General features: G+C 51.5%; 1 protein-coding gene across 2 annotated transcripts in view; it reads left to right on the top strand.

Moving 5' to 3' along the window:
- Window positions 1-19,159, top strand: part of ZDHHC14 (zinc finger DHHC-type palmitoyltransferase 14) — a 172,090-nt gene that overhangs the window by 126,746 nt on the left and 26,185 nt on the right. For both annotated transcript variants that reach the window (XM_059699965.1, XM_059699966.1), the window contains exon 3: window positions 14,144-14,302. In XM_059699965.1, coding sequence (XP_059555948.1) covers window positions 14,144-14,302 — 159 coding nt within the window. The remainder of the gene's footprint in view (window positions 1-14,143; window positions 14,303-19,159) is intronic.

Here is a 19,159-nt window from a genome sequence, read left to right as displayed (position 1 = left end):
AAACCATCGACGGGAATTTTGGAAGCACCTGAGAAGAGGCCCGCTCTGCCTGCTGGTGAGCCCTGGCGCTTTGTTTGCTTTTCGTTTGTGTAATCCATCCCCCACCCGCACCCCCCTGGTTCAGGTCTACGTTACTGAGCTTGGAATGTCAGCAGAGCATTGTCTAAAAGATGGCACACATTCTCTCCGAGCCAGAGCCCTTTTATCTAATTATTACTACAAATTCCACCTGCGAGGGTACAGGTCTCCTTAACAGCGTGGAATTCAGGCTTCTCAAGCCAGCGACTAAAACATGGGTGCCAGGGCAGGGCAGCCCTTTTGCTCCCGGTGATGCTGCTCCCCACGGTGCAGAGGAGGAATTCCTGAGAGTAGCGCGAGAACGCCTGTTCTGCCATCTTCCTTCCTCAGTCTCCCCTTGGGCAGGGCTGAGTTCAGGGCCTGGTCACTTCCACGCTATGTAAACCCGGTGGAGTTAGAGTCAGGGCACAGAACCCTGGAAGATCAAGGAAAGGGGTTGGATGGGGGCGGGCCCAGCACAAGCCCAGGAAGAATTAGGAAGAAAATTGGTTCATTGGAAAGAAAGCTCACCCCTTCCCGAACCCAAGAAGATACCATCTTCACAAAGCTTGTGTGTGCTGTTTAGCAGCCTTGGCGGCGGGCGTCCAAGTGAGAAATGGGCCACAGAGAAACTCTGCCTCTGGGCCCTGGCCCCCCTGGGCCTGACAGCGCAGGTGCGGGGCTGAGGCCCTGGAAGCTGGACTGCCTCCCAGAGAGATGGAGCCGAGCCACCCGGTCCGGGAGGAGACCGAGGTACCTGGCGCAGGCCTGTGCTTCTGCTCCCGTCAGTCTGGCCGCTGCTGCTCACATCCCCCTCTGCACGCGTCCCCCAAGGGCGTCTCTCACGACTCCGTGGCCATTTCCACCCGCAACTTGTGCTGCCACCAGAGGTGCAGTGGAGGGATGGTCTTTCCTCCCCACTGTTTCCTGTCATTTCTTCAGGACAGACCGGTGACAGACGCGGGGACGTGGCCTGGCGTCCCGCTCCCCGGTGCCCTAACGACTCCACATCCACTTGGGGTCCTTGCCCCTTCCGCCACCACCACTCCCGTTTTAGAAAAAAAGAGACATTTTCTCTCAGATGCAGATGACCGGGTTTTGCTGTCATATATGGCAACCCTGTGAATACGAACAAAAAGGTCAAGTTCTTGGAAGAGAGCGGAGAGGACAGCGTGGCAAACGGGTTCCCTGGGTCGTTGGGGCTGCTGTTGACCCGAGGCCGACTGCCGAGCCCTCCTGGAGGCGGAGACTTCTGGTCGGTGCCTACAGGAGATGCTCATGCTTCTCTCTACAGGTGCAGAGCGCTGCATGCATTTGTGTGGCCGTTTTGTATCTTGTGATGACATATCCCGAGACATTTAATGACAAATATCCCTGGCTGGCTGTTTAGTTAGAAAAAAATCATTGTCTGGAATCAATCTACTTGAAACGCGCACCCTCTGAAGTACCAGGGAAGATTCAGAAGAAACCTGGGTGGAGGCCAGCACGGAGGGCTTTTCCTTAAGCACCACGGACATTTATTCTCTCTCAGCTGTGGAGGCTGCAAGTGCAAGATCAAGGTGTCAGCCAGGTCCGGCTTCCCTGAGGCCTGTCTCCGTGGCTTGCAGATGGCCAAGATGGACAAGAGGCTTTTTTTTTTTTAACAGAGGAACATCGATGAGGATAGGTGACTACAGGGCAGAGTGTGTAGTCTCTGCATTGTTGACAGTCTGGGCCAGAGGATTCTCGGGGGGAGGGGAGGGGGGAGACCCCCTGTGTTTACAGGGTGTTCAGTAGCAAACCCCTCCCCAACACCCCCTAGATGTACCTAGCACCCCATCCCTGAGCTGTGACAATAAATTACCTCCTGACAGTGTCCCCGGGGGCAGAATCCCTGTGGTCGAGACCCCGTGCTACAGAGGGAACTGAGTTTGTGAGAGGGCGCCTGGGCCTAGGAGAGAATCGAGAGATTCGTCACTGGGAGTTGTCTGGAGAAGACAAATCTTCCACCGGGATTTCAAAAGACGTGAGGATAGGGCTCAGAATTGCCTAAGGGGGTGGCATTTGGGGGCAGGGAGGGGAGACCACGAATAGGAGAAGAGAGGTGTTTCAGAAACTGGTGACTGAAAGGGAAATTCAGGCGCCCACGTTACCTTTCTTTGGCTGGCAGGGGCATGGACGAGCGTGAGGAGTAATGATTTGTGAACTGGCCCGTGTCAGACAGGTAATAGCTGCTCAGTTCAGAGTTCAACAGGCCCGAAGGCAGAACCAGGAGAGGGTGAGCATGGCTAATCCTTCCCTGGCACATACCCTGTGCCCCGCAGTGTGTCATATATCCCTGTTGGCAATTGTAGGAGAAACGGAGGCACAGTAAGAACAAATCACTTACAATAGAAAATGTGAGTAAATGGCAGAGCCATCGTCACCACCATAGCAATCCATCTGGTTGCCAAGACCGGGTTCTTACCCCTGCGCTGGGACAGGGGACTGAGAAGGCCGTGCGGGTGATGGAACTCTGGCCACGGGCCGCCGAGGGGGTCTGAAATCCAGGTGGTCAGGAAAGGCTGAAAGCAATAAAATGCTACTCTAGTTTGCAGAAATGTCGGGAATGTGTAGGAATGGTCAAATAGCTTCCCAGATTTCAGAGGAAGCTGGAGGTGAAGAATCCAAGCAGACAGGTCAGTGCTGCCAGCCCCAAGAATCGGAGCAGGGAGGGCGAGGCTGACCCTGAGACCGGCTCTGGCAGGAGGTGACCTTGAGGCCTGGGCAGGCCTGGGCCTGGGGGCGGCCTCGGAGGGAGAGGTCGCCGTCTCCTGAGGAACAGACTAGGAGAGAAAGGAAGGCTACACCAGGTTTTTGACTTCCTAAACCAGCTCTACCCAATAGAAATAGATCATAAGCTACAAATGCAAGCCACACGTGTCATTTTAAACGTTCTAGAAGCCACCTTTTAGTAGTAAAAGGAAACAAATGAAATCCATTGTGGTGATGTTTTATTGTGTCACCCAGTTTTTCACCGTGTTACCGTTTGAACATGTCATCAATAGTTAGAGTTTGGAGATACTTTACATTCTCCTTTTCATACTGCATCTTTAAAACCTGGTGTGTGTTTTATACCAGCAACACATCCCAATGGAGACTGGACACATTTTCAGTGTCAGAGAGCACCCAGTGGCCGGGGCCACCGTACTGGAGGGCGGAGCTCTAAGCTCCCCGCTGCCGTTCCGGAGAACGGCTGGGGATTGCTCTGAGCTGGTGGCCCCCACGCCACCTGCCTCCCGCCCGCTGCCCGGTGTGCAGGAATGCGGCTTGCAGTTCCTTTCCCGCCTGGGCCCACGCGGGTCACCAGAGGGAACTGCCTTGGAGCCATCCATCACCCAGGGAGCCCCCGATGGGCCATTCAGTGACCATCGTGGCCCGTCCAGAGCCCAGCGTCCAGCCGTTCCCAACTCCGGAGGAAAGCAAAACCAATAGCTTCAGTCTGAGATGGAATTCAAGTGTGTGGGGAGGAGGAGTTTGTAATATGGGGAAGGCAATAGCCCATCGACAGAGAAAGATTGGACTCAGGCTAAAGCAATGAAAGACAAAGAATTGCGTTTTGGATTTTATTTCTTCTGTCTGAGCAATTCATTTCAGATCCTTATGGTTCCATTTTTCCACTTGGCTGCGCAGGGTGGATCTGGGGAGTCGTTACTAAAGTAAAAATTGTTGCTGTGGCGCTTTGCAAACATCACCCAGTGAACTTGGGGAGTGTGAAGCCGTATGACAGTTTGAAATCCAGGTGGGATGGAGATTTCTCCTCTGATGGAGGCTCCTTCTCGATCCCTGGCCGAGCCCGAGGGAGGAACTGGCTCAGGAGAAAACATCTGGCCATGGGGAGGGCTGCAGCCACCGGTTACCAGGGCTGGGCTCCCCTCCGACTCAGAGAGAAATGGAAGTGAGCACTTCCGATTCTCATCACGCTTCAGCGTTATTACAGCTCCAAACGCACAAACTGTGGGCGACAGCCTCCCGCTGAGCACTCCAAGATAGACGCCGTGAACAACTGCTCTTCCCTGAGGATGAATGGTGGTTGGTTTTCTTCCATCAATCCTATATAATAAACGGGTAATATGCAAACTGACCCTAATAGCAGAAGGACTGGGAATGACTGGTCACTATGACACACACTGACCACCATGGGGCAGACGCTCAATGCAGAGGTGCCCCCTGGTGGTCAGTGCGCTCCCACAGGGGGAGCTCTGCTCAGCCACAAGCCAGGCTGACTGCTGCCAGTACAGCAGTGGTGGTGGGAGCCTCTCCCGCCTCCTCAGCAGTGCTAAGGATGTCCAACTGCAGCTTAGGCCTGTTCCCCGCTGGCAAATGGACATCCCCCGAGGGCTGCCAGAGGGATGTCTGACTGCCAGCTTGGGCCCGATCCCCCAGGGAGCAGGCCTAAGCCAGCAGGTGGACATCCTCTGAGGGGTCCCAGACTGCAAGAGGGCATAGGCCGGGCTGAAAGACACCCCCCTCCCCCGAGTGCACAAATTTTTGTCCACCGAACCTCTAGTATTTTCAGAACTGCTTGCACATTGTGGCCGTTATGGGCACAGAGAGTCTGATGACGATCCCAGAAGCACACGGCACAGGAGACTCACCAGACACAGTGGCCGTCAGAGGCAATGCCATCTTTGTGGCAAGCGATTCCACCCAGCACCTGGCTGCCTGGCAGCCTCTGGAACCAGGTGTGCCGAGACCGCATTTGGCTACCTTCTGATGCTCTCTTTTTTTCTTAATACATATATATTTTTTTTTGGAGAGGGAGAGAGAGATAGAAACATCAATGAGAGAGAATCACTGATCAGCTGCACGCCCCTTACTGGGGATGGAGCCTGCAACCCGGGCATGTGTCCTGACTAGGAATCAAACCGCGACCTCCTGGTTCACAGATAGATGCTCAGCCACTGAGCCACACCATTGGGCTGATGCTCTCTTCTCCCAGGCAGCCCAGCTTCCCTGCATGCACCCTGGGGACCCCACTCCGGAATCAGCCACTCGCTTCTTCCTGTTGGTATGATTGGCCATTGCAGCCGTTCTGGGCGTGCGCCGGTGGGAGGCATCTGCCCCCGCTGTCTCTGATGGAGAGGGGGACCCTCACTGCAGTCGTAGAGCGCACCTTCGTAGAGGAGAAGTGCTGTTCCTATTCCATGGACACTCCATTTCTCCGTTAAAGTGATAGTCCACTCATTGATTTCACTGTTCCGTGTTCCTCATTTCCAGCTGCAGGTTGTCTTGGATGTTACTCTGTAGTGCACCGGTTATACATGATTTGCACAGAAAAATGTCTGGGAGAAAAGATGTTGAAGACCTAGAATTTGTAGAAGAAGCATTAGGAGCTGTCTTTCCAGTTATATCGCATTTTAGAGATGAATGTGGGAACCAAAATAACAAGACGATGGAAGGAATCCAGTACAGATGCAAAAAAGATGGGGGTGGGGTTAGGCAGGGTCCCAGCCAGCAGGGCAGACCCGCTGGCACTGTCCAGGGCCGAGGCTGGTGGGGACCCCTGGCCAGGCAGAGATGCTGTGGTCCAGACCTCCGGGAAGGGCGTGGGTGACAGGTCAGGGGATTGCCCACTACCCACACCCTCTCCCCTTCGTGAAAGAGCCTTCGAGGGCTACGAAGGCCGAACATCTAGGTCAGCCAGGCTGTGGGGCTGCAGTGCAGTGCTGGGACTGTTGTAGAAGCCTGAAGAGTGAACCATGCGGTACTGTGGGGGCTAGGGGCTCAGGCATCTGTCATCCTGCATGGGGCCACCCGGGACCCATTAGTCAGGTCAGCTCCAAGGGCATGCTTCACGCTGAGAATACCGAAGGGTAGGGGGCTCACAGGTGCAACTGGGCTGGAAACAAAGGATCCCTCTGTCACATTTCTTCTAAAAAATTGATGGAAGAATTGAGACACTCCTACCCTGCTGACCAGATACCTCAGAGAAACAGGCGTCACATTCTTTACAAATAAAACTGTTCTGTGGTGGTCTCCGCTGACATGTACTGGGAGTGGGGCGGGGGCTTCATTGGATCATCAGAGACAGATGCATAAAGATTCAGATTGTCATTCACTCTTCATGCCAACCAAGCTTGGGACCAAGTAAATCACTATTTGTCAGAAGGGAAGGAAAAATCAGAGCTACCTATGCCTGAATGGCTGGAGGGAGAACGGTAGGCATTTAGGAATTGTCTTTTATATTACGCATACCTATTTTTTACAATATGTACAAATTGGTGGCCATTGCCTGCTAACCTCTAGAAGTGGAAACTCAATTTGCTTCCTATCCAGTCCCACAGACATTTAGTGAGAGGTTGGCCGTCGCTGTGAGCATGGGAAAGAATACAAAGGAAAATGAAATTGCCTTGTTTTTGTCAAAGTCTAGAAGGTGCTGTTATTGATCACAAGGTGCTTCTAGTAAATAATTCAACTGAATTTTGCTCCTCGCTTACACTTTTATTTCACGGCACCTGCAGGCCTTTATTAAAGTCCGGATGGGCAGTGAGGGCAGACAGTCACTCCTGCAATCTGGGTCAGGGTTAGGGAAAGCTCATTCTTGGCCTTTTTCTGACGTGGCACCAGGCCCCTCACAGAGCTGGGCTTTTGCGGGCTGCTGTGGGTTCATCGAGGCGGGTGGGGCCCTCGGTGAGACCTGGGGACCTGTGCATGAGCTCTTGTCAGTAAAGGAATACGTCCTCATGCTCCATCCGAAGTTGGGGTTTTTGAATCATTTCATTTTAGTCCCTGCGAGTGGAACGGTGTTGCATTAGGGCCATGGTTGGCAAACTGCGGCTCGCGAGCCACATACGGCTCTTTGGCCCCTTGAATGTGGCTCTTCCTAAGCCTTAGGAGGACCCTAATTAAGTTAATAACAATGTACCTACCTATATAGTTTAAGTTTAAAAAATTTGGCTCTCAAAAGAAATTTCAATCGTTGTACTGTTGATGTTTGGCTCTGTTGACTAATGAGTTTGCCGACCACTGCATTAGGGTGTTGATCTAGGGTGGGCTAGATCCAGGTCAACAAGCACTCACTAAGTGCTTACCTACAGTGCCTTCACTCCACCTGCAAAGTACAAGAAACATGTTCACGGACAACATAGGCAAGTCATTCGGTTAATTCCTACTTAGTCACATGCCTTTGAAGAGCACAAAGCAAAGTGGAGTCTAAAAGTTGGGGAACACGAGCCCTGTACAGAGCCCTACACCCCAAAGCAGTTGGGAACCTCATCAGTCATCTCCCCAGCCTCCATTACATAGATCTGAGGAACCCAGAGAAGTTATGTCACGTGGCGGTGACAGAGCGTGGACGATGTAACAGGGCCTCCTACGCCCAGGAAAATGTTCTTTTCCCCTGGCTTTCTCCTGGCACGATATCTGGACAATACTTCGCAGATGGAAGAACGCGGTACCCAGCAGCACGAAGGCACTTCTCCTGGAGATGAATGTGACGCTGAGATCACCTGGGTTGTGATCTGAGTGTGTGACGTGGCCTCGTCCAGCCCTGTGTGGCTGCCGGAGGCCCAAGAGGAGAATGAAACGTCCAAGAGTGACCAGTGGCCCGAGATGAGTCACAGAGCCTCCTTCTTAGAGAGTTTCAGGGATGAAAAGGAGCCTGAAAAACATGTTGCTCACAGCCAGTCTTCAGGGGAGGTAGAGAGGACATGTTTTTAAAACCGTTGATGAAACCTATGAATTTCCATTGACGTCAAACTTTATGAACTGTAGGGAGCCAAAACTACCCCAACCCCTTTTGCAAATGTATGCCCTTTTCCAAATTCTCTTAAAAGTAATCTTTTTGTTGTTGTTCATTACAAAATAATATAGGTTGTAGACATCTTGAAAAGCATAAGAATTCTTTATTTTTAATGAATTTATTTAATCCTACCAATCAGAGATATTCATGGTTAATATTTTGATGTATCCTTCCAGTATTTTTTCTCTGCATAATATATTTTCACAAAAATATGGACTCACATTGCACATTATTTTGAAAACAGATTTTAATATATTATGAACCATTCTACTCCACTGTTAATAGGTGTATGACCATATATCATAACTTGTTTAACCACTTCCTTCTTGTTGACATCTATAAATATAAAAGCCTAAACGACGTTTACAACTGAACAGCCGGAACAACCGGTCACTATCATGCACACTGGCCACCAGGGGACAGACGCTCAATGCAGGAGCTGCCCCCTGGTGATCAGTGTGCTCCCACAGCCAACCTCCCCCGGCAGGCCCCGATCCGCACGGTGGCGAAGGAAGGAGGAGGCGGGGAGGCGGAAAACCACTTGGTGGTGGCAGGGTCGGCGTCCGTTCCTTCTGCGCCTGGCCCAGCGACTGTTGCCTCCTCTCCCAACCCCGCCAGGGTCTTCAGGCCCCGGGCTGGGATGGGGAGCCAGGGGTGGGTGGCAGAGAACATGGCCCCTTTCCCAGGGGGGCCGAGGGCTGGCTCCTTCCTCAGGGCCAGTGGTCAACCTCCTGTGGTCCCTCCCCCAGCCAGCATGCCCTGTCCCTCCCCCCAGCCAGCAGGCCCCAGTGGCGATGAGGAAAGGAGGAGGCGGGGAGGCTGGGAACTGCATGGTGGTGGGGCACCAAGGGCGGCATTGGCATCTGGCGTGCGTTCCTTCCACACCCAGCCCTGCGACCGTCGCCTCCTCTCCCAACCCTGCCAGGGCCTTTGGGCCCTGATCAGCCCTGATCGCCAGCCAGACCTAGGGATCCCATCCGTGCATGAATTTCATGTATCGGGCCTCTGGTTTACTGTAAGTTGTTCTCCATCCTATATAATAAAAGGCCAGAGGCCATAAGCATCATGACCGGAATGACCGCTCAACCAGTCGCTGTGAGGTGCATTGACCACCTCTGGTCCCTCCCCCGCGGCCCATAGGCTCCGATCGCAGCAAGGGGCTCAGCACCCGCAGCCATGGCAGTGGCCGCCTCGGCCCTCACAGCCCGGGCTTCGTCCAGAAGGACGGAAGGACGTCCGGTCTAATTAGCATATTATGCTTTTACTTTATACACACACACACTTTTGGAACTTGCATATAGATAGGTAGGTAGGTAGATATTGATTGGTTGATTCTAGTCACTGAAGATTCTTATTCATTTTAACCAATCTGGGTTGACTAAAGAGATAAGAGTATGAGACCATAATGGATGAGCATGGTTTTCCTTTAAAATAGAGTGTAGCCCTGACTGGTTTGGCTCAGTGGATGGAGCATCGGCCTGCAGACCCAAGGGACTCAGGTTCGGTTCCAGTCAAGGGCATGTACCTTGGTTGCGGGCACATACCCAGTGGGCTGTGTGCAGGAGGCAGCTGATTGATGTTTCTCTCTCATCGATGTTTCTAACTCTCTATCCCTCTCCCTTCCTCTCTGTAAAAAAATCAATGAATTACATTTAATAAATAAATAAAAATAAAATAGAGTATATTTATAGATACTATGTACTAGTTCTGTACTGGCAGCCTTAACTTTCTTTTCCTTGTTAAAGGTACAATCACATCTCATTACTGTACAGACGGAGATGTAAGCCAGTTCTTGCATTCAGGTCTTTGCTGATGCCCTCGTATGAGTGCCACTCAGATTTCAATAAAAGATTCTCAGGTTTTCCTGGCCATAATAATGAAACACGGCCCTGCCCTGGCATGATTGCTAGTGCCCAGTTCTTACCTTCGTTCTCATCTACTTGTCTTACAGTATTGCAAACGCTGACCTCCCAAATTGATCTCTGTCATCATATAATATGTGGTGGTTTCTGGTAACGCAGAAGCTGTGCCCGTGGAGTAGAAAAACAAATATTTCTAGCTTTGGCCTCCGTAGAAGAATCGATTTTCATTCACACAGCACAGCAGTTTTGTGTGTGTGCTCAGGGGACTCTAACAAAATTGGAGGCAAATGAAAACTTTGCAAGGACAAAGCCACCTTTATTTCTGTTACACTGGAGGGAAAGGCTTGGGCACCCAGGTGGAAAATATAATCTGGCAAAACATAAGAGGGTCATTAATTTTCATTTAGCTATCAGCATATTTTGGATTAACTCAGTTGGTTAAAATTAAAAAGGTCAAAAGTACTAAGCACTTTCTTTTTCTTGTCTTTAGTTGCATTACTTAGTGAATATATGTAACAGACACCCCCTAACCCCTAAAAGAGAGCTTGTGGTAGCTGCGAACATCATAGCATCTGTCCAGCGAGAGACCAGGTTGGGTTCTGGCCTTCAGCTCACTTTATATCAAAGGTTTAATCTTTCGGAAATGTGCTTTGGAACGACAAGATCACGAGTTTGTCTCAAGGTGCGCTAACGAACACTCCCTCCTCCAAGTCATTGCCGCACAGAACTAGGCGCTTAGTGGTCCTTCTAGTGCAGTGGTTCTCAACCTTGGCTGCACATTAGAGTCGCCTGGGAATCTTCTTAAAATCCTGATTTCTGGGCCTCATCCTCCGGAAATTCTGTTTCTTTGTTACCAATGTTGTGGCCTCACCCCATAACAAAGAAACAGAATTTCCGGAGGATGAGGCCCAGAAGTCAGGGATTTTAAAAAGATTCCCAGGTGATTCTAATGTGCAGCCGAGGTTGAGAACCACTGCAATAGTGGATGCGTTTGTCATCCCTGCTTCTTAAAACATCTCCTTGACAAATCGGTGTTTAAACTTCTTCTCATTAAATGAACACAAATACAGTATTATTGGTTGGGTTCTGGTTCTTTTTAAACCTGTATCTGCTTTCTAGTTTTTCTACCCATGTTTGCAAGAGCTAAACAGACACAGTAGATCTCACAGCCGACATAAGGCTGGGGAGGCACCAGGTCATAATTAATTCAGGCCCCACTGGCACCCAGTTGGCACTGGGAGAGATCTGACCTTCACGTTGATGGGTTCAAAGCCAGTTATTTCACCCTGGAGCTCAGGGAAGCACCAGCTCCCTGGCTGAGATCCTTCCGCGTCCAGTGTGGATGCTGTGGGGGCTCAGGGCCTCCCGGAGGTCTGCTGCATTTAGCACCGTCCCTTAGGGCAGCCACTGGGGTGCCAGGCCGGGTGGCACATGCCAGGAGGGTGTCCTGCCGGGCAAGGCCACCGAGAGCCCTTGGGATGGCGCCCCAGCAGTTTAATCATCCTGAGTAGAAGGGTTGTCCTCACGGAGGTAAAGCAGGAAGTCTGCTCCTCACGTCTCCACTTCCGTGCCCACCAGACTTCCGTCTCCCCCTCGGGTTCAACTCTCCTTCCTCTCCTTCTCCAATCGCTTGTGGAACTGTAATTTTCCATAAATAGTAATCACTCAAAAGGTTCCCCTTGCCAGTGGTATTTTCCAAACACCAAAGCCTTGGTCTAAAGGGCTAGGGGCAGGTTTCAGGGCTCTGAGAGAGGGGAGGGAGATAGAAACATCAATGATTTCAGAGAGGAAGAGAGAGAGGAAGGGAGAGGGGAGCGAGATAGAAACATCAATGATGAGAACGAATCAGTGATCAGCTGCCTCCTGCACTCCCCACACTGGGGATCACGCTGCAACTCGGGCATGTGCCCTGACCGAGAATCGAATCTCCTCCTGGTTCCTAGGTCCACACTCAACCACTGAGCCACACCAGCCGGGCTCTGAGAGCCTCTTAAAGAAGATTGGGGTGAAGGGGGGGCCCTGGAATCATCCCGTGTGGGTTGTGGATTCTGTTGGTGAGTGAGGGCGGCCCTGCAGATACCTCCGGCTCTTCTGGGTCACCGGGGTGGGGTCTCCACGGAAAACGCTTGGGCGGCTGGGAGTGGCGTGTGAAGCGGCTTCCTGTGAGCGGGACTCGGGCGTGTGTTTGGGTACATAACCAGGAGGAATGGGAGGGTAAGAGGCGTGGGTGATGTGGGGGGGGGGGGGAGCACCCACAGGCCTCAGAGCCCGGTTCTCAGACTCCCACGCGCACGAACCCCAGGGGTCTTGGCAAATGTAGAGTCTGCGGCACTGCTTCAGGGGCATCCAGAGCCTGCTTGTCTGCCAGGCGCTGGTGCGTGGGTGCCGCCCGGACCACGCGGGGAGTGACAGGCCCTGCAGTGTGGTCCTCAGCGTCGGCTGCGGGGTCCCATCTCTGGGGAGCCTTTCCCACCCCTGGGGCCAGACTGTCCTCCACCGATGAAGTCAGGCTGAGTGTGCGTGGGGCTGAGTGGATGATGGGACTCCTTCCCGCCTCTGGAAATTTACCGGATGTATGCCGCAGGGTCGCTGTCCGCATGTCCTTCGAGTGTGTGTGGACTAAAGTGAGCAGCTACCTTTCTGGTATCAACACTGTTTTGAGAAACACGAAGGTTCCCCTGGTTTCCTGCAGCCCCAGGCCCGCTCTGCCTGTGTTCTCCCCGTCAGAGCCCTGGCCGGAGCCGCACGGATATTCTCACTGTTCGCCGTCACCTGTGGCCTGTGGCCTGTGGCCTGTTCCCACACAGCTAGCTGCCCCCGTTCTCCCGGGCAGCCTGCTAGGGCTGTGAGGTCTGCGCGGGGATAAGACTGGGTGTTTTCTCTTCCCGCAGAGCAAGGCTCTCCTCCCTGCAACGTCTGAGCCACCCCGGGGTCTCTGATGTAATGGGCTGGGGAGGGTCCCTGCATTCAGGGAGTTTGAAAAGCTCCCTGGGATTCAGGGAGGAGAACCAGGCTGTAAGATAACATGGCACTTAAAAATTAGATGTATTTCTATTTTCTTCAACGTTTAAAAAATGATTCTAAAAAATAAGGTCAGACCATAAACAAAGCATAGACATTATTTTTAAAATATACACGTAATGATTGCATATATATACACATATACATATTTATTTATTCCCCATAGCCAATACCTGGTGTTTTTGAGGAGGCCAGTGGACAAAATGAAGAGATATTTGAGCTCAATTTGCAGTACACCGGAGAAAGTGTTCCTGACGTACTATCATTAGGGGCAAAAATAGAATATTGGGGACTGGCTATGGTTATGAGAAATATTAATCATGCTGTCAACTCTGATTGCCTTGTGCTGGTTAAAGAAAGGACATTCTAACCTGGCTGGGAATTGTATGCGCCCCCCACCCCATGCAGTCCATTCTCATTCAATAACTGCCTATTATCATGGAAAGATTAACAACCTAGTTGCCCAAACAATGGCGTCCCACCCCAGCCTGCATTGCCTACTCCCCCAAGTAATCTTTGTCCTACTGTATCTAAGCAGCTGGCTTATGGGGGCTGCAGAGCAAATTTTTGTGGCTGACCTGCTCTCCCATGCTGCCTGCAGTATTGGAATAAACGCTCATATATGATCCAACTCTGTCTCTGCTGAATTGGCTCAAGTAATGACAGGCAGCCCGGACCCCTTGGTTGTCCAGCTTCACTCTCACCCACAGTATGAGGGCAGTGCTAGCTGCTGTAACAGGTGAAGCCAAACCTCTGGATCTTGTAACAACACAGCCCGGTGAAGAGTTCCCGAGGCCTGTGGTCGGCAAACCGCGGCTCTGGAGCCACATGCGGCTCTTTGGCCCCTTGAGTGTGGCTCTTCCACGAAATACCACGTGGGGGCGCGCACGTACAGTGCGACTGAAACTTCGTGGCCCATGCGCGGAAGTCGGTGTTTTGTGGAAGAGCCGGTATTTTGTGGAAGAGCCACGCTCAAGGGGCCAAAGAGCCGCATGTGGCTCGAGAGCCGCAGTTTGCCGACCACTGCCCTAGGCAACAATGTAACAACGTAGCCCCGTGAAGAGTTCTCAGGGGTGGTCTTCCTGGGCGTGGTCCGTCCTTCAGGGCCCAGGTTTGTGGCTCCATTGTGTCCCGAGAGCGAGAGCGGGAACTGAGGAGAGAGGGGACAGTGAGCAGGACTCCGGGAAGGTTCCCACCCTCTGTCAGTGCCCGCGTGCTGGCACCCCTGTGGCCAGAGCTCCGTCACGTGGCCACTCCCACCTGCCTGGCCAGGAGCTGGAGGCTAGGGGACAGCCAGCCCTCCGGGCCTCAGGTGTCAGGAAACTCCCAGAAAGGCGCAGGGACCCCAGGCCGGGCGTGCAGACCCCAGGCCCCGAGGTGCGGGCCTGCAGAGGAGGTGCTCTGTTAAGGGCGTGTGCTCTTTTTCTTCTTTTCTCCACAGATATCGCCAACGGCAGCAGTTCAGGGGGGTACCGCTCGCCTCCCAGAACCAAAGAAGTCATCATCAATGGCCAGACCGTGAAACTGAAATACTGTTTCACCTGCAAGATTTTCCGGCCCCCTCGTGCCTCTCACTGTAGCCTCTGTGATAACTGCGTAGGTGAGTAGAGCGGTCACCGCCTCCGTCCCCAGCTCTGCTTGTGCTCGGACGCCGTGGCTGATGGGGTGGCCGGCTGCCTTTGCCAAAAGGAGTGTGTGCGTCTCTGTAAGCCTGTGAACCGAACACTCAGTAATCGTTAACGTTTCACCGTCTTTTCCTCCCGCCGCTGATCCCGGTCACCGAGCCTGGCTACCAAACCCTGTACTTTCCTCTTTCACACCCTGCAGCATCCTGCCCCGTGCCGTGCCCGAGGCCTTCTCCCTGAGCACGCATACCAGGGGGGTTCCTTGTTCCCTGGAGCCTCCAGATCAGCAGGCACTTGACATAAGACCACCTCACCCCGAGGTCCCCCGGTTGCCCAGTGAGCGGCTGCGGGAGTTGCCGGCTGTGCTCTGTGTGGTGCCTCCAGGGGCAGCTGGTGTGGGGAGTTGGAGGCATGTGAAGTGAAGGAGAGAAAAAGGGACGGGAGCCAGGAGACTTCCGGGCCTACAGTCAGGATTGTCACTTTTCCCAGAGACCACGGAGACCTCCCATCTGTCTACTGACTTCCCCCCAGGACGGACTAGGGGATGGACAGAGGGAGCACAGTGGAGCCCAGCGGTCCTCAGCTGCAGGACTCGGCCCTACTGTTTAGGTCACGGCCAGCCCAGCACAGGATTTATATGAGTGACCTGGCTCCCCAGCCCCTTGGAATTTTTTGTCAAGCACTTCCTGTTAAGGAGATGGCAGCAGACCCCGGGCACAGGGAGGGCAGGGAGAAACGGACGAGGGAAGGCCTCGTTCCTCAGCCCCACCCCTGCCTCTAAGAGACATACCCAAGGACATTCCTGAGCACGTAGGCCCCGAAACCCGTTCCCTCCTGCAGAAAGGACCTGACGCCTCGGAGCAGACTTGTTCCCTCGGTAACACACGATCGATTGCCAACATTCTCTTTGAGTCTGGCAGAATAGGTAGTCTGTTCTCCTTGGGGAAAGTAAAGTGGTATCATGTACTTCCTGCTGTGCAAAGCCGTTTTCCTCTTAGTTATCTGAATCGTGCTTTATTCTAACTTGAATCCTCTACGGGTGGTTAGAAAGGCCAAGATTCCCCTATCGGGCCTGGTCTCGGTTTTCCTGGCCCACATAGATCACCTGTAGCCTTGCTCCCGGCGGGACAGCGTGGAATTCGGTTCAGTCTTGCCCAGGTGGGAAGTAGCCTATGGTTAAGAGCCTGGAATCAGGCACCACATGGCCTGGATGCAGATACGAGCTTTGTGACGTACACAAGCTACTTCAGCTCTCTGTGCCTTGGTTTTCTCATCTCTAAACGGGGTCCATAGCAGTCCCTTCCTCGTGGGATGGTTGAGAGAATTCATGATTTAACACACGCAAAGCACCTGGAATAGCGCCTGGTGTACAGCGAATGCTCTGTAATTGTTAGCACTGTCGCTGTGATTAACGCTGCTCCCTTCATACTTTTGATTGGCTTTCCCTGGTCAGTTTCCTAATCTCCTAGAGCAGCGGTTCTCAACCTGTGGGTCGCGACCCCTTTGGGGGTCGAACGACCCTTTCACAGGGGTCGCCTAAGACCATCGGAAAACACATATATCACATATTGTTTTGTGATTAATCACTATGCTTTAATTATGTTCAATTTTAACAATGAAATTGGGGGACACCACAACATGAGGAACTATATTAAAGGGTCGCGGCGTTAGGAAGGTTGAGAACCACTGTCCTATAGCCATCTACGGTGGGAGGACCAAAAGCATCCCTGGTCCTCCATGTGAGGGCACATCGGGGTTTCTACAGGGACACTGACAGCCTTGTTTGGTTTCTCATACCCTTCCTGCGGACGCCAGCTCAGGCCCATCTTGAGGACATTTTTAAGCCAACACATCACAGTGGCTTATGTATCTTCAGGGGAACCATCTGTAGGGATTTTCAAGACCCTTTTGGGGGCTGTAATTCTGCAGTTACTAATATTATGGGATGGAATGTATGTAAGTTACACTTTTTCACATAAAATCCGATTTGCACACCTTCCCTGGAGTCTAAAGACTTTGTCCAATTTCTACTATGGTAGGGAGTTAACTTCGAACCCCCTTCTCTATCATTTGTGGAATGTTTACTAGACACCTGACTGCTTATGCTCATTCATTTGTAGCAGTTGGTCTCAGTCCTCTGTGTCTTATTTCTAGGCTAGATTCCTAATCATGACACAGCTTTCTTCCCCGTCTCATAGTGTTTTAAAAATCCCTTTGGGTTATTATAAAACACTTTCTAAAAGGTCATCTAATTCTCTCATGTGTTCCCTCCATCACCCATAGGTTTACATGTTCCTTAAAGAACCCTGAGAAATTAGGTATAAAATCCCCTTACAAAATGAAGTGTCGACCCCAGTGAACAGTGCACTTCTCCTCTGGTATAACCGCTTCAGACGGTATCCTCTCTCGTGGAAACCACCAGCTGGGAAGATCAGAGTCCCTAGTCGGGAATAGCCAGGGGCCTTCCGCAACCGACACGATAAATCCCAGTCACGTGGCAGTCAGCTCTCACAGCCAAGCATGCTGGGCGCCTGTAACTGGGAGAACAGTGAAGGGAAAGGAGAGGAGGGCGATGTTTGGGGGTGGTGTCAAGAGGAGGAACACTTGCCCAGCCACTGTGGCTTAGTGGTTGAGCGTCGACCTGTGAACCGGGAGGTCACGGTTCAATTCCTGGTCGGGACACATGCCTGGGTTGCAGACTTGATCCCCAGCTGGGTGGCTGCCCCAGGCCAGTCCCATTGGCGACAGGACAGCACAGGAGGTGCCAGGGCCACCAGCAAGGTGTGTGTCCCCACCCTGGGCTCTAACTCCGCTGCTGACGTCGGATTAGAACTGTGACTCCCTTTGGGAGGCCCGTGGGTGCTGGCTTCGGAGATCTGGCCAGAGCATCTGGCCCGTTTCGTTCTACAACCAGGCCCTGCCCCACTCCCAGCTTGTATAATGGGGCAGGAGAGCGGGGCCTCGCCTGGCACCTATTTTGGGGTTCTCCCCAAACAGGAAATTTGCTTGGATGGTGGATGGTCCGTGAAATAAGAATTTTTTAAAAGTCGAGTACAAAAACACAAAACCGAACTTAGAAGCAAATAAACAAACACAGCATCCATCTCAAGAAGATAGAAAAAGAATAGCAAAATAAACGAGTGGGGGGAAAAAAGGAAGAAAACAGTCACCCAGAAAAAAAAGAAGCAACCACAGAACTAATTCTGTAGAAAACAAACAACAAAAAGGTAAACGTCTAGTGAAACTGAAAGAAAAGTGAAAATAGCAAATTCAAATGAGATAAATGTAGTTGTTTTTTTACTTATTGGAAAATACACTAGTTTGTATACCAATTGATATGGAAATCTCAATGAAACATTGTTTTATGGGAAATTAACCAGAGAACGAGAGGAAAACTTAACTAGATGACCAACAGTGGAAAGCTGAGAAGTTTATTGAAGAATTCGCCAGAGAGGCGTGGCTCCCCGTGTTCTGAGGAGTGTTTCGAGCTGAGAGCAGCTGGACGGCCTTTCAGCTCATTTCAGCAAGAGAGCGAACCCCAAAACCGGACAGAAATGAGATGCAAAGAAGGAAAGGAGATTCTCATTTATAAATGCAAGTCAGAGCCGGCGTGATGGGACAGCCAGCTTCATCCAGAAGGGATTCGTCATTCTGACAGAGAAAGGCGTATTCCAGGAGTGCGATGATTTTCTAATGTTCCTGAGCCTATTCATTTATCAATAGGTCAGAGGCCGGAAGTGTGTGATCGTGATCATGGACCCGCTCTGACCCTCAGAGCACCGAGGCTGGGGGCGTGGCCGGCAGAATCTCGGCTGCGTGACCTTGGTCCTGGGGCATTCCTCCCGGGGTTCTGTCACCTCACCTGGCAGAGAGACTCTGCAGGCGCCATTCGGGTCACTAATGAGCTGACCTTAAACGAGGGGGAGGATCCTGGGCTGTCCATGGGCCACTGTGATCACAAGTGCCCTGTAGAGAAGATGGAGAGATCCAAGCAGGAGGAGGAGCTCACGTGCAGCTTGAAGATGGGGGGCGGGGGGCTGGGAAGGAGAGAGGAAGAGAATCCTGCCAACCGCACCCGCTTGGGAGGACCCGAGGCCTGCACCCCGCCCGTGTGATCTTAGCCTGGAGAGACCCTGAGCTGGGCTCCTGACCGCTAACGTTTCCAAGCCATAGGTTGGTGTTGTTTAAAGCCATGACATTCGTGGTCACTTGCTCTCTAGCAATAGAAAACTAATGAAGAATATTCCTTTAACATGATTTTTTTCAAAGCTAACTTTTTCAAAAAATAATAAAATACTGAATTATTTACATTAAAGTTAGGAACAAATTAGGATGTCCACTATCACTGCTAATATGTAACATTTCAAGCTTTTCTAATTAACATAGTAGGATGAGGAAACTATGAACATATAACCATCATAAGTGAGCAGACACTATTATCACTTTCTTATAGATGATGAGAAAACCAACAATAACGGTACCAACAAACATGAGAGCTAGTTTTTTAAGTTTAGTAGGTTTTTTAGACACCAAATAAATGCAATAAAATAGGGTACTGTGTGTCAGGAACCACAGTAGAAGTCAAGACACAGTGTCTCCACAAAATTATTTATAAATTCAATGCAATTTGAGGCAGGGGACAAGATAAAATAATAGTAAAGTTCAACTCAAAACCAAGCCAGCCACAATAACCAACAGCACTTTGTTTATGTGATGTATCACGTTTATTGATTTGCGGATATTGTACCATCCTTGCATCCCTGGGATAACCAACAGCACTTTGGATAAAGAACAACGCGGTATTAGACAGTGTGAAGTCCGAAGTGTGTTCC

This window comes from Myotis daubentonii, chromosome 6, assembly GCF_963259705.1.
Source record: "Myotis daubentonii chromosome 6, mMyoDau2.1, whole genome shotgun sequence".
Lineage (NCBI taxonomy): Eukaryota > Metazoa > Chordata > Mammalia > Chiroptera > Vespertilionidae > Myotis > Myotis daubentonii.
Note: the sequence above shows the minus strand (reverse complement) of the source record. Positions and strands in the feature narration are given on the sequence as shown.